Here is a 12,422-nt window from a genome sequence, read left to right as displayed (position 1 = left end):
ACGTTTATTTCTAATTATTTTCAGTCATGCTTCTCATTTATTATATCCATTTCGAGTCCCAAGTCCCAATTCTCAATTCTGCACGCTAGACAACAATAGCCTATGACATGATTCTGCTCACGGGTTGAATTCGTGCAAGCATATGCATGTCATCATTTGGTGGTCAATTATCTCAGAAAAACCCAACCTTCACCCTTAATTAATCAGGCCCTGCCCTCTAAAATACGCAATCTTTGTAACATGCAGACTAATTGCGGGGTTAATCTTATGCCATGTTTATTTTGCACGTGAATCAATGTATCTCACTAAAAGTCTGGGGAGGGACAGACTCATATCTACGAGCCACTAATGAATCAATATAGTTAGGTGGGGCAGGAACCAACAGCTCAGGTTTCTTGGTTCCTCGTGAATTTTTAGATTTCAGCTTAAGCATAATAGCCGAAAGAAGATAAAATCTGCAGAGTTATGGACCTAACTTAAGCCTCATATCATCATGTATTTGCTCTGCGTGACCACTGAAGTAGGAAAGCGTCATCTCACCAGAACCCCTGGCTTCAAGCATCCCCCTCCCCACCTGGCTACCTAGCAGGAGTAGTAGCAATCACCAGTTAATAATGAATGAAAATGATATGCCCTTTTAATTTACCCACTTCCATTAAGCCAATTGATGACCTGGCATTGGCTTTAGCTTCCTTTTTAAATGCTTCGTGAATAAGGCAAAGAGACAGCACCTCATTCCCCCTTAATTAATTATGTGGGACACACAAAAATACCTAATGGCTCATATAATTATCTGCGACGACAGTTGCCACCTCTGCAATTACATTACATGTCTATTGATGATGGCAACGTAGGAGATAAGCATTCTCACATAACCAGTTACTGCTCCATTAAGTAATCTGCCTATTGGTACGTACGTAACCTGAATGCTTATCTGCCCAAATATCTGGCCACACTATTTTTCCCGGCTCCAACACATATAAACTCATCAACTTTGTGGCCTCAACATACAAATTCTTAGCCACTTGTGGAGCCTGCGCCTATGTTCCAAGGTGGTCGGCGAATAAAATATATGTGTCAATTTCATATGATAGTACTTCTAATCTCATGGCCTTGATTTATTCATCCAGACTTTTATAATTTGAACTCTTCTGCTTCTTACATATGTATGTAGATGAAGCAGGAATTTTAGACCTTGCCGTGTACGAGACTTGTTAATTATAAGATATACCACTTCACATACTTTACGATTTTCTACTCTCTGCTTTCTCCATATACTAATCAATAATAAGGAGCTATCATCACCGTCCATTATGGGCCAGTGAATCTTTCGTTTAACGTCTCTGCCTTCAAAAGCTACTTACCTGTCAAAGGTAGAAATTAGAATAACCTCCAATTCAAGATAATTCCCAAGTAAATAGATGCACGCTCGTGGTTAAATAGTTATTCTCCAATTATAAATGTGTAAGTTGCGACTAGTTTATCGGATAAAAGTTGAACTAGCCTGCCGAAAACTGGTCTTGGGTGTTCATGTATGTAGTAGATAAAATCAACGTCATACTTTAAAATTGAACGGGTCAAGCGATAAGAATGTGTAATTGAAATGATGGTATAGGGTTGTATCTAATTGAACGGATCAATAAATAAGAGGACGAAAATTGACCCACCACTTGTCTGTGATGTGAAAGGTTGACAAATTATTTTGATTATGTTTTCGGTTATCCGCGTTAATTGATATTTTTATGGTTTGTGATAAAGAAAGCAATTTTGCAATAATTTTTTTGTGTGGGTGCTTCATGTAAAACACCACAGATATTGACATTTGCGTAACATTAACATAGAAAGATGCGACTTAAATATATCTCAGTTTGTTACTATAGGTAAAGCTTTTGCACTAAATACCAATTGATTCTGTCTGGCTGAAATAATAAAGTACTCCTCCAACTTGACACTTTTTTTCATTTAATATAACTGGCTAACTCCGGAATAAAAATTGTTCAGTCAATAAGATTGACATTGCCTGGTGGGAGGAAAAAAAAAAAAACAGGCTTGATATTACATCTCAGTCAAGAACAAGATCTTGTCATGTGATGTATAAGATTTTATTTGGAAAATAAGAAGAAAGAGAGCAGGAGATTTGTTTAGATGGATCCTTTTTTTTTTTTTTTTCCGGAGGGCAGAGCAGCCATTTTAGGGATGAAATTCATGCAAAGTTATGTGCTTATAGAAGCAGAAGGCGAAGAGGTGTCCAACAACTTGTGGTTTACTTTTTCTTTCTAAAATTGTTATCCTCACTTTCTCAGTAACAGCGACCAAGTTGTCAAAGCCTTTCTCGTCTTTCCGCTAATATATATGCAGCCTAGTGAATATATTCAAGTCCAATTTCGGAGCACAAAATGGGACATTCCAAAAGTTTGTTTTTAGAGAAGTGCAAGACTGTTATTTCACATATTTTAGAAACCAATAAAAAAAGTTTATTAGATTTAAAAAGAGCCACCATCATGAACATCTGTCTGTCTGTGTTTGTTTGTGTTGGCCATGGAATTAATGGAGCTACATGCGGGATCGAATAATAATAATAAAAAAGGAATTAAGATGGACGATTTTCAAATGAAACCAGATAATCTGAGCTCAGAGGCTAGCTGTCATCCATGCATTTGTTCCACTAGACTCCTGAATCTTCACACGGACGTAGATAGATGTTGGCCATGATGTTACTTTGATTAACACCTTGTTTTTATGCCACTTTATCTTTCATCCTCCATAATTTCATTCCCGTTTAAATTCTTTAATTCCACGTCAAGCCATATATTCAATCAAGCAAGCAACTATTTTTCCTTATTCACGTTCTTCACATCTCCAAATACTCTATAAAACTTCACACCCACAAGTGAAGTCATCTATGATTGTGTTATCTCTGAATCTTTCTCTCTACGGCTCTCCCTCGCCTCCTCTTTACTACTTCTGCTTGAAAAAGATATTATTTTTCTTGAGACGTCGGTTTAAATTTCAACGTTGCCATTAGGGAAGAGTTTGAACCTAACCAACCTGATGCCGTTAAAAAAAAAATTGTAATAAGAATGTTCGTTGGCGGGTACTAATTATTCGGAGTAGCTTGTTGTAGGGGCAAAAAGACAAAGCAGCAAGTTCTAACGCGGTCTATGATATCTTGCGGCTAATCAGAAAGGGAAGGGGAAAAAAAAATTAACTGCATAAGGATGGATTTTGGTTTGAACGTACGTATTGATTATTCTCAGTATATTTGCACCACTGTAAGAAAATAAACGACTTGTAATAGCAATTCTGTTCTCCACGCCTATGGTATTCTTCTCTAGGGCCAAAAATTCAAGTTTGAACAGACTCAGATCCTTCCCTGTCACTGTTTCTTGGTTCTTACTTCTTCCCACACCAGAAACCGAAAATCTCTACCCAACCGCTCCTCCTCCACCTCTCAGGCTCAGCCTCTCATCACCATCTTCCTGGTGCTTTTATTCTTCCATTTTTAAATGAAATGGCGGAGCACCAAAGACTCCCCCAAGAACAGGGGTTTCTATCTTAAGATGAAGCTCCTCCATAAACATACCAGACCTCCTCCCGAAAAAAGCTGCTTCTTCAGATATTACAAATGGTTTCTCTGGCTCTCCTTATCTCTCTATTTCTTCTCGTCCTGTTTCATCACCAATAATAATCCCCCCACCGACTCTGACTCTACCCACAAATCTCAATCCACCCTTCCGTCTAGCCCTCTTATCGAATCCATCAACATCACAGCTCTAAACCCGTCAGGTACTTTATCGATCCCTTGATTTGAAACCATCATTTTTCGTTACTTCTCACACTTGTTTTGATAGTTTATCCGCTCTGTTTTGTATCCTTCTATGTTTGCAGCGGTTCTAAAAGATTTGAAGATATTCGTCTACGATTTGCCTCCGAGATACAACTCCGACTGGCTCTCAAACAAGAGGTGCAGCAATCATTTGTTTGCGTCCGAGGTAGCCATTCACAGAGCGTTGTTGACGAGCGAGGTTCGGACGTTTGACCCCTACGAAGCTGACTTCTTCTTCGTTCCCGTCTACGTGTCATGCAACTTCAGCACCGTTAATGGGTTTCCGGCGATTGGGCACGCGCGCTCCCTCATCTCCTCCGCCATCCAACTCATCTCCTCTCAATACCCCTTCTGGAACCGGACCCAAGGATCGGACCACGTCTTTGTCGCTTCCCACGACTTCGGCTCTTGTTTCCACACCTTGGTGCGTTAAGCATAGTGGATGAATGGCGCAAAAACTTGATATCAACGTTTCAGGCATTAAAATTTTGTTTGTTTTGTTCTGTTTTTGTTTTTGGTTATGAAGGAGGACGTCGCAATTGCAGACGGGGTACCAGAGTTCTTGAAGAGGTCGATCATTTTGCAGACCTTTGGTGTTGAGTACAAGCACCCATGTCAGGACGTTGATAATGTAGTGATTCCCCCGTACGTGTCGCCGCAGAGTCTGAGGAATACGTTGGAGAAAGAACCGGGGAACCGGCGGCGAGACATTTGGGTGTTCTTCAGGGGCAAAATGGAGCTCTATCCTAAGAATGTCAGCGGACGATATTACAGCAAGTAATAAATTAATTCCATCTCCTCAAGTTTTTTGACAAGTTTTTAATCCTTCTAAGGCAGCTATTTGTTTGTCGTTGCCGGATTATCTCGGGTTTCATTTTATCGTCGATTTACCTTATTACCCTCGCATCGTTATTCGTTGACTTTAACAGCACGTCATACTCTGTTGTTGTTTTGTGAAGGAAAGTACGGACGGAGATATGGCGGAAATTCAACGGTGATAGGAGGTTTTACCTGCAGAGGCAGAGGTTCGAGGGTTATCAATTGGAAATCGCTCGTTCGGTTTTCTGTCTGTGCCCGCTGGGATGGGCGCCGTGGAGTCCGAGGCTGGTGGAATCGGTGGAGCTGGGGTGCGTGCCGGTGATAATAGCGGACGGCATCCGGTTGCCGTTCCCGAGGGCGGTGAAATGGGAGGAGATATCGGTGAGGGTGGCGGAGAAGGATGTGGGGAAGGTGGGAAGGATCCTGGAGGAGGTGGCGGCGACGAACCTGAGCAGCATACAGAGGAACCTGTGGAAGGCAGGGAGGAGGAAGGCCTTACTTTTCAACGATGAGGTGGAAGAAGGAGACGCCACGTGGCAAGTGCTGGAGGCGTTGAGTCAGAAGCTGCACAAGAGTTACAGGAGAGTTAAAAACCAGTGGGGTGCTGACACGTGAGGGGTCGGAATATAGGAAGACAAATGAAAATGATGGAGCGAACGCGCGAATCATGAGGGGACGGGGGAATTCGGAAATATTAGAGTAAGAGGGCGGTGCCAGCCTGGATATGCGAGCCGTCTCTGCAGTTTAAGCCCACGGCTGAATAGTGGTTGATGAAGCAATAAGGAATTAAAATATCCAATGAATAGAATAATGGAAGACAGGTGGGATTTGAATGGGATGGAGGGAGGGTATGGAATATGGTAGTTAGCTGGCGGTGGGACCCACAGTAGTAGATTACTATAACCTACGCTGGGTTGGTTTTTCATACCTTCGGGCCATGTTCATGGTGACGGGGATGGGCTTCTCATGACGTGGCCGGCAGTCATTGGATAACGGTTCGCCCAACTGGACTACTTTTAGAATCCTCAATATGAGTCCAAACATTTCGATGTTTCCTGTCGCAAATCCATTTCTCTGTAAATACCAAAGGACCACAGCATTCTTTCTATTTTTTTCCTTCGCTGTATTACTAATAATAATAGTAATAAAGTCAAACTTTGAGATGCTATTATAATTGTTGGATTAAATAAATTATTGAAGCAAGTTATTTATACATTCCCTTCGGTCCTAAATACTCCTCCAATCCTTAATATAAGACCTATTTAACTAATTTGATTAGATTAAGGAGGCTAGGTAAATTAGTTAATTATAAGAAATGTGACACGTTTTTCTTAAAATACCATAATCATCTTTTTTAATACCCTTCTTTCTCTTCTACTTGATTATGATTGAGGGAGTATCTATATGGATAATTTAGAGAACACTGATAAATATGAGAAATTGGTCTTATATTTAGGACCAAAACTAACTCAACAATTAAATCTTATATTGAGGACCGGAGGAGTATAATACCTATTTTATAGTGTAATTTACATTACAAAATGGATTTTATATTTAAGAATAACTAATATTCTGGTTGTATTTGATGGGAGAATGAAATCAATGAATGATGAGGGAAGGGGGATAGTGTCAGGGTGGCAGGAGTGAAAAATGGGAGGGGAACGTGGTGTCAGAAGCCAAGAGAATAAGAGAAAGGTGGTGGGCAGAATTATGCCTACGAAAGCCTCCAACAGGATAATACGCCTCCCTCATTCTTTTTTTTTTTTTTTTTAACCAGCACTCCCTCATTCTTAATTACAAGTTTATGTTAGGTTTAAGTTAATTTTAAAATTTTAAAATATTAATTAAAATGAAAATTCTCAAGTAATTCATTTTTGTAAACAAATTCCAAAAGTTGTATTTCAAAGAGTGATGGCGCAAATATGAATGCCAAAAACGACTCAGGCACGCAACTGTAATAATTTGGAGGCATTTTTTGGTTTGTGATTGGACTGCTGAGTCTAACTAAACTAAACTATGAGGCAGAAGAGTGATGGGTTTAACCCTCATGGGCCGAGCGGTCCAACATTCTCACTTCTTTTATTCTTGGCCCAATGTTTGTTTGACCCTGACCTACCAGGACCGAAGCTAATGCTCCCTCCTCACTATGCTCTCAAATCAAATGTAAAATTAACCACACAGAGCATGAATCTCAGGAATATCATTAGTGGTCTCCCCTATATAAACAAATAACTTATCATGTAACAGTTATCTTGATGTGTTTTGTTCTACTTATTTCATTTTCAAACTCTTGTTTTTCACATTTCTCTCATGAACTCTCTAATCTTTCATCACTTTCAGATTTAATAAATTAATCTAATCTTTTATCATTTTCCTATATAATATGAATGAGTTTTTTCTTTATTTTTATTCAACATTATTCATATACTTGTTAGGCAGTAAGGGTATAAATTAAATTCTTTCTTAGTTTTGCTTCTGAGAAGACTAAATTGTCTAGTATGAGTGTGTATGTTATTGTTAAGCTCGTAATTACATTACATACAATGAAGTCGTGGTCCATTTACTAACAAGAGCAATATTTAACTATTTTTATGATATTACTGATTGAGCAATAACTATTTTGGTAGTCCATCTTAAGTTACCAACAAAAATTCCTTCTATCCAACCGGACAACCTAACACATTTAAATAAGTTCATTTCAATGGGAATACTACCAAAAGCATTATTCCAACTCAACATTACACAACACATACACATACATCACAACTTTGTGGGGAGGATTGGATACTTAACTGCTCTCACAATTGCACTCTAGGGATCGAGTCGGACATCTTAAAAACCACCCCCCACAAGATAACTCTAGAAAATAAGGAGGAGGCCTACTTGTTTTTTCAATAGATACATCTACACTTTGCTTGATTCTTGAATCTTACATTCTTGAACGTCTGGGCTTTTGGCTTAACAGACAAATTAACTGGTAAAAGAGAGACATAAATCCAAAGCCTACCACGCAGGAGTGAGGGTGTGGTCTCTCTTGGAGTCATGGCAATAGTTATAAACCAAGTAGTTGTTATGGACCCACTGCATGGCCTTAAGCTGCTGAGGGCTAAGACTGGCATGGCCAGAGGGCAAGACAGAGGGTGGTCGGCATGACGTTGGGGCTTCAGCAGTGCAACCCTCAAGTTTGAACATTTTGTACTGACCGATGAAGGGTTGGTGCCTATAATCTGCTTTGTATCTTCCATCCTTTGCAGCCCAAGATAACGCATCCCATATGGATCCGTACACATACATTGGTCTTGTAAGATATGTTGCCTCGCTCTTCCCAGGGTACCTCCTTATCGGCACATCATCCACCAGGAATCTGCATATATTTTGGAACAAACTCATAGTGAGCACGTAGTAGCCATCTTCCAGACCACATTAGGAAAGAAAAAGCTCCCTAGTCATCTTTCCATAAATTTGATATGAATTATTTATCTCACTAGTCACCCATTTTAGTACAAAATGTCTTACAAAGTCAATCAGATTTCTGAAAGACCCAGGGGACCACACTTTTCATGTCCAGGAGTGAGCAAACTAAGACCACAAAGTAGTTCAACATGCATTGAACCAAGCCATAGTTAACATAAACATTAATGTGATATAATTTGATGTGTTTAAATTCATGAAGCTAGGAGTGTGTTAGTGCATGGAAATACTTACATTATTTCACTGGCTTTCCATAAAACAGCATAGTTGTGAAAATCATATGTCGAGTCGAACCAAAGATGGAACTTCATCTCTCTGCCTATAAGATTTCTATCTCCTCTACCTCTGATGTATACATTTGTCTGCAAGACATATGGCTTATCTGGCATATTACCCAAGAACTCAATGTCAATTTCATCATGGTCTCCTCGGTGGTCTTGATTGTTTGAAAGCTAAAAATCCCAAATGACAGAACAATAGGGTGAAGAACTGCTTTAAAAAAAAATCTCTTCTCAAATAGAAAAAAAAATCTCTTCTCAAATTTTAAGTATAGCCACGGGATCATAATTCTCACATATAATGATGTGATGACTCCTGCAGTGTAACTAGGTTGAAGCTTAATTGCAACACCAAAGTATCCTAATTGATATGAGTGCAACGACTTGAATCCACTCCCAACGTTAAGTGATGTCAAAGTGTGTGCAAGAAAAAAGTGAATTTGGGAGGTCATGTAAGAAAAATGTGCTCACCTAAAGAGGAGTCAAGCTAGATTGTTAACAAGCCATGTTCTACTTTATGATGCCGAGCTCCCCGTAGGTTTCTAAAGCCTTAATCAAAGCTCATAGGACTTATTTTGGAACTTGGGAAGTAGATAGGTGAAGGTGGATGCTGAGCAATGCTTGAAGCAACCATGAGAGAAAATACAAGAATGGAAAACATAGAAGCCATAGGAAAGAAGAGAGTGATCAAAATGCGAATGCGGAAGAGGGTTAGAGAATAGTTGGCGTCAAAAGATGAAGGTTACTAAATTAGATATATATATATATATATATATATAAGGATTTTGTGGCCCCATAGTAGCAATAAGGTGATAACGAAGTAGAAAGGAGAGCCATACACAAGGACAAAAGTTTATCACATCTGTGATAAATAATAAAGCGAATGGTTCAATATGAGGTGTGGGCTTTTTTTCCCCTCCATCATTCCACTTGAGATAGAACTTCCTTTCAAGTGAATATGCATACAAACTTGAAGAGGAAAATGGTTACTTGAAACTTCTGACCATGTCAAGGAAAGGGCAAGGGATAAATTTAGATACTTATGGTTCAGAGTGCCTAGCCCAATCTTCCTAATTATCATAGGACACTTGACTAAGGTTTGTATTTAATAGAAAAAAGTGGGGAGCTGAAGCATCTCCATATTTTCTTTGGGAGTTGTGATGATAAAGGATAAGCTCTCATTGAATGCAATAATATTCTTACGTTACTTCCTCACGATTTTGTTCAAATCCTTCTTTTGCATTGTTAGTTTGGGAGGTTCACTCTCCAGCAACTTGCCCCAACTGACACTTAGGATTAATATTATATTGCTAGGCCTTTTCTTTTCCCAAGGGGGTTAGTGATTGAATGCTGGCTCTAAAGTTAGTTTGGGAGGTTCTATATTCGATCATGTGCCATAGTTGAGGGTTAGAATGAGTATTAATGGGCTTCAACATTCCTAGGGCAATTAATGATCGAGGCAAATTGAGTAGTTAGATAAGAACTTAAAACCAACTAAACCTAACCCAACTTAATTTGCTCCTTTGAATATTTTGTGACTCCGAAAATCAATTTGAAGCAACTCAACTTATTATATTAACGACAATTTAGTTTATCCTTTTGAGATCATTAAGCAGCGTGGGCATCTAATTTTGGGCCCCATGATGAGGGTAGAGTATCCAGACAGATACGATCAATTAACAAAGACAAATATTTGAAATTTTGCTCTAGTAGCTAATAATAATTAATATCAATGAAATTAAGAAACAAATATGAAAGAAAAGCACATAGGAATCAGAGTTAAAATTGAACAAGAACAGAGGATGCAAGAATGGTAACAGAAAATTGGAGGATGATAAAGTTAAGTTCGATTTACATGGTAAGAAACCTTGTGATATGTTGAGCGCCTTTTTCCCTATAGTTTTGTACAAATAGACCAATCCTCTGCACCCTAAGAACAGCTAGGTTAGTATTAAGCTAATCACATTTCTCCCACCAAGCTCTTAGCTTTATCAAACCTAGCAATCTTGATGGTCGTCATAATCATCATCTTTTCTGGCCGTCTAAATTAGGCTGAGGCTTTATGACGTGTAAGAGAAGACAAAGGTAATGATCTTTTCTATTAAAATTTTCTTGTTTTGTTTATTATGAATGCATATGGGCAAGAACGAGACAACTGAATCATAAATGCTGCATTTTCAAGTTGTGGAATAATTATCCGATATTCAGTTGGGGGGCTTCAGAGAAAGCATGACAAGAATGAAGAATAAGGAGCCTGCATAGCATAGCAAATACATAACCCTGAATTCATAAATAAAAGATGTGTGTCTGCATGTGTTTTTATTGGTGTTATTATTATGTGGAATGGTCCGACACAACTCAATGTTGCAGACACATTGTGGAGACCACATTCTGTGCATATGGGCCAACCACTACATGAAGATGTAATCTTTAGCGATAATGTACAAGACAGGATTTGATCCCACACACATTATCCTTTGCCCTATATTATGAGGTTACGCATTTTTCCTTTCGACTTCTAGAATTACTGTACTTCAAAAGGTCAAAAAGCTCGTAAGAAACTAAAATCATTAACAAATCATGGTGCAAATTTTGCTCTTGTGACTTATAGTTTTAGTGGACACCATCTGAAGACACAGAAGAAGAAAAAGAAGCAGATAAAGTGTTCATAGCTCGTCGAATGTGTTAGGAAAGAAAGCGTGAAGCAACCTGATCACAGGGTTGTGGCTGCAGAGGAGGTATTCTTTGTGTCCACTTTAGAGTTAAAATGATTTGTGGAATATACTGTGATTAATGTTCTGATCGTTCTTATAATTTGGAAGAGTCAATCAAGGGAAAGAGATGTTGAAGGGGACAAGGGCCTGACCGGATCATAGATTCTGTTTAAAATGCATCAGCCTCTGCCTTGTGGTTTACAAGAAAAGAGACAGCGAACGGGGACTGATCGAATTAGTTATTATGACTGATGAGGCTGGGGCCTAGAATTAGAAAACAATTCTAGTCTTGGTGGATCTTGGGATCCAACAAGAGATGACGATGAGGAAGAATTGAACTAAAGAAGCCATTCTGGGGCAAAATGTGAATAAAAGTCCAAGTGAAAAAAAAAATTCAGAGTGCGAGAAAGAAAAAGGAAAGAAATAATGAAAATTAGGAAATAAAAACAACTACAATAGAATTTAAAAAAAACTGCACTGAGCTCAATGCTAAGCGCATTGTTTATACAGCTTATGAACAATAAATTATAAAGCAAATGTGTATTGTTTATAATTTATAAATTATAAATAGTGCAGTGTATGAACATTTATGAACATGCATAAACACATGGATACATAGATAGATTTTTCTTCTGGCCATTAAGAGTTTTTTTTGGCATGCTATGCATTTTTTTTGATACAGGAAGCCGGTCCAACTTAAAAGCCCAATATGTGATCCGTATTTTCAACAACATGGCTCAACTATTATACAAGCCCACAATCGACTCTGCAATATGAAGTGAATGCATTAAGAATCACTCTTCCGTTAATATTTAATTATTGAGTTGATCTTAATTTTAAATATAAAATTTATTTTTTATATTTATCAATTTTTTAAATTATTTCTATTAATATTTTCTTAATCATAATCAAGTAAGAAAGGGAGAGAGGATATTAAAAAAAATGATTATGGTATTTTAGGAAAAACATATTATATTTTTTGTAATTAATTAACTCACTTAACTTTTTTAATTTAATCAAATTAATTAACTAAGTTTTATATTATGAATTGGAAGAATGTTACAATTTCCAAATATAGTCGTGGAATATTATATATATATATATATTGGCGAACTGCAGGGGTAGGTAAAACTCGGTTCATTTTCATTTCAATCAAAACTTGCGTGTACATTCCCAACATGCCCTATGAATGTCTCCTTCTATATCAATGAATTTGAATTCGAATACAACGAACCAAATATTCTAATATGGAATCCAGAAGATTCACTGCACCAGTGTTTCAATTCATTTAATTGAAATTAAAACTGAAAATCA

At 38.0% G+C, this 12,422-nt stretch overlaps 1 protein-coding gene and 1 pseudogene across 1 annotated transcript; one reads left to right on the top strand and one right to left on the bottom strand.

Annotated features, from left to right (window-relative positions):
• The first annotated feature begins 3,183 nt into the window (after positions 1-3,183).
• Positions 3,184-5,819, top strand: LOC114716147 (probable glucuronoxylan glucuronosyltransferase IRX7). The gene is made up of 4 exons (XM_028901077.1): positions 3,184-3,786; positions 3,889-4,250; positions 4,353-4,603; positions 4,786-5,819. The coding sequence occupies exons 1-4, from the start codon at positions 3,507-3,509 to the stop codon at positions 5,258-5,260; spliced, it is 1,368 nt and encodes a 455-aa protein (XP_028756910.1). The 5' UTR covers positions 3,184-3,506; the 3' UTR covers positions 5,261-5,819.
• A 1,829-nt stretch (positions 5,820-7,648) lies between these two features.
• On the bottom strand, positions 7,649-9,064 carry LOC114716144 (xyloglucan endotransglucosylase/hydrolase protein 31-like; annotated as a pseudogene).
• Between the last annotated feature and the right edge of the window lie 3,358 nt (positions 9,065-12,422).

The sequence above is a fragment of the Neltuma alba genome, unplaced genomic scaffold (genome assembly GCF_004799145.2).
Source record: "Neltuma alba isolate B1F8T4 unplaced genomic scaffold, ASM479914v2 tig00011645_pilon, whole genome shotgun sequence".
Lineage (NCBI taxonomy): Eukaryota > Viridiplantae > Streptophyta > Magnoliopsida > Fabales > Fabaceae > Neltuma > Neltuma alba.
This window is presented reverse-complemented; position numbering and strand designations above follow the sequence as displayed.

Coding starts and splice junctions, on each gene's coding strand:
- LOC114716147 (XM_028901077.1), top strand. CDS start 3,507: ATGAAATGGCGGAGCACCAAAGACTCCCCCAAGAACAGGGGTTTCTAT. Junction 3,787..3,888: donor CACAGCTCTAAACCCGTCAG/GTACTTTATCGA, acceptor CTATGTTTGCAG/CGGTTCTAAAAGATTTGAAG. Junction 4,251..4,352: donor GCTCTTGTTTCCACACCTTG/GTGCGTTAAGCA, acceptor TTGGTTATGAAG/GAGGACGTCGCAATTGCAGA.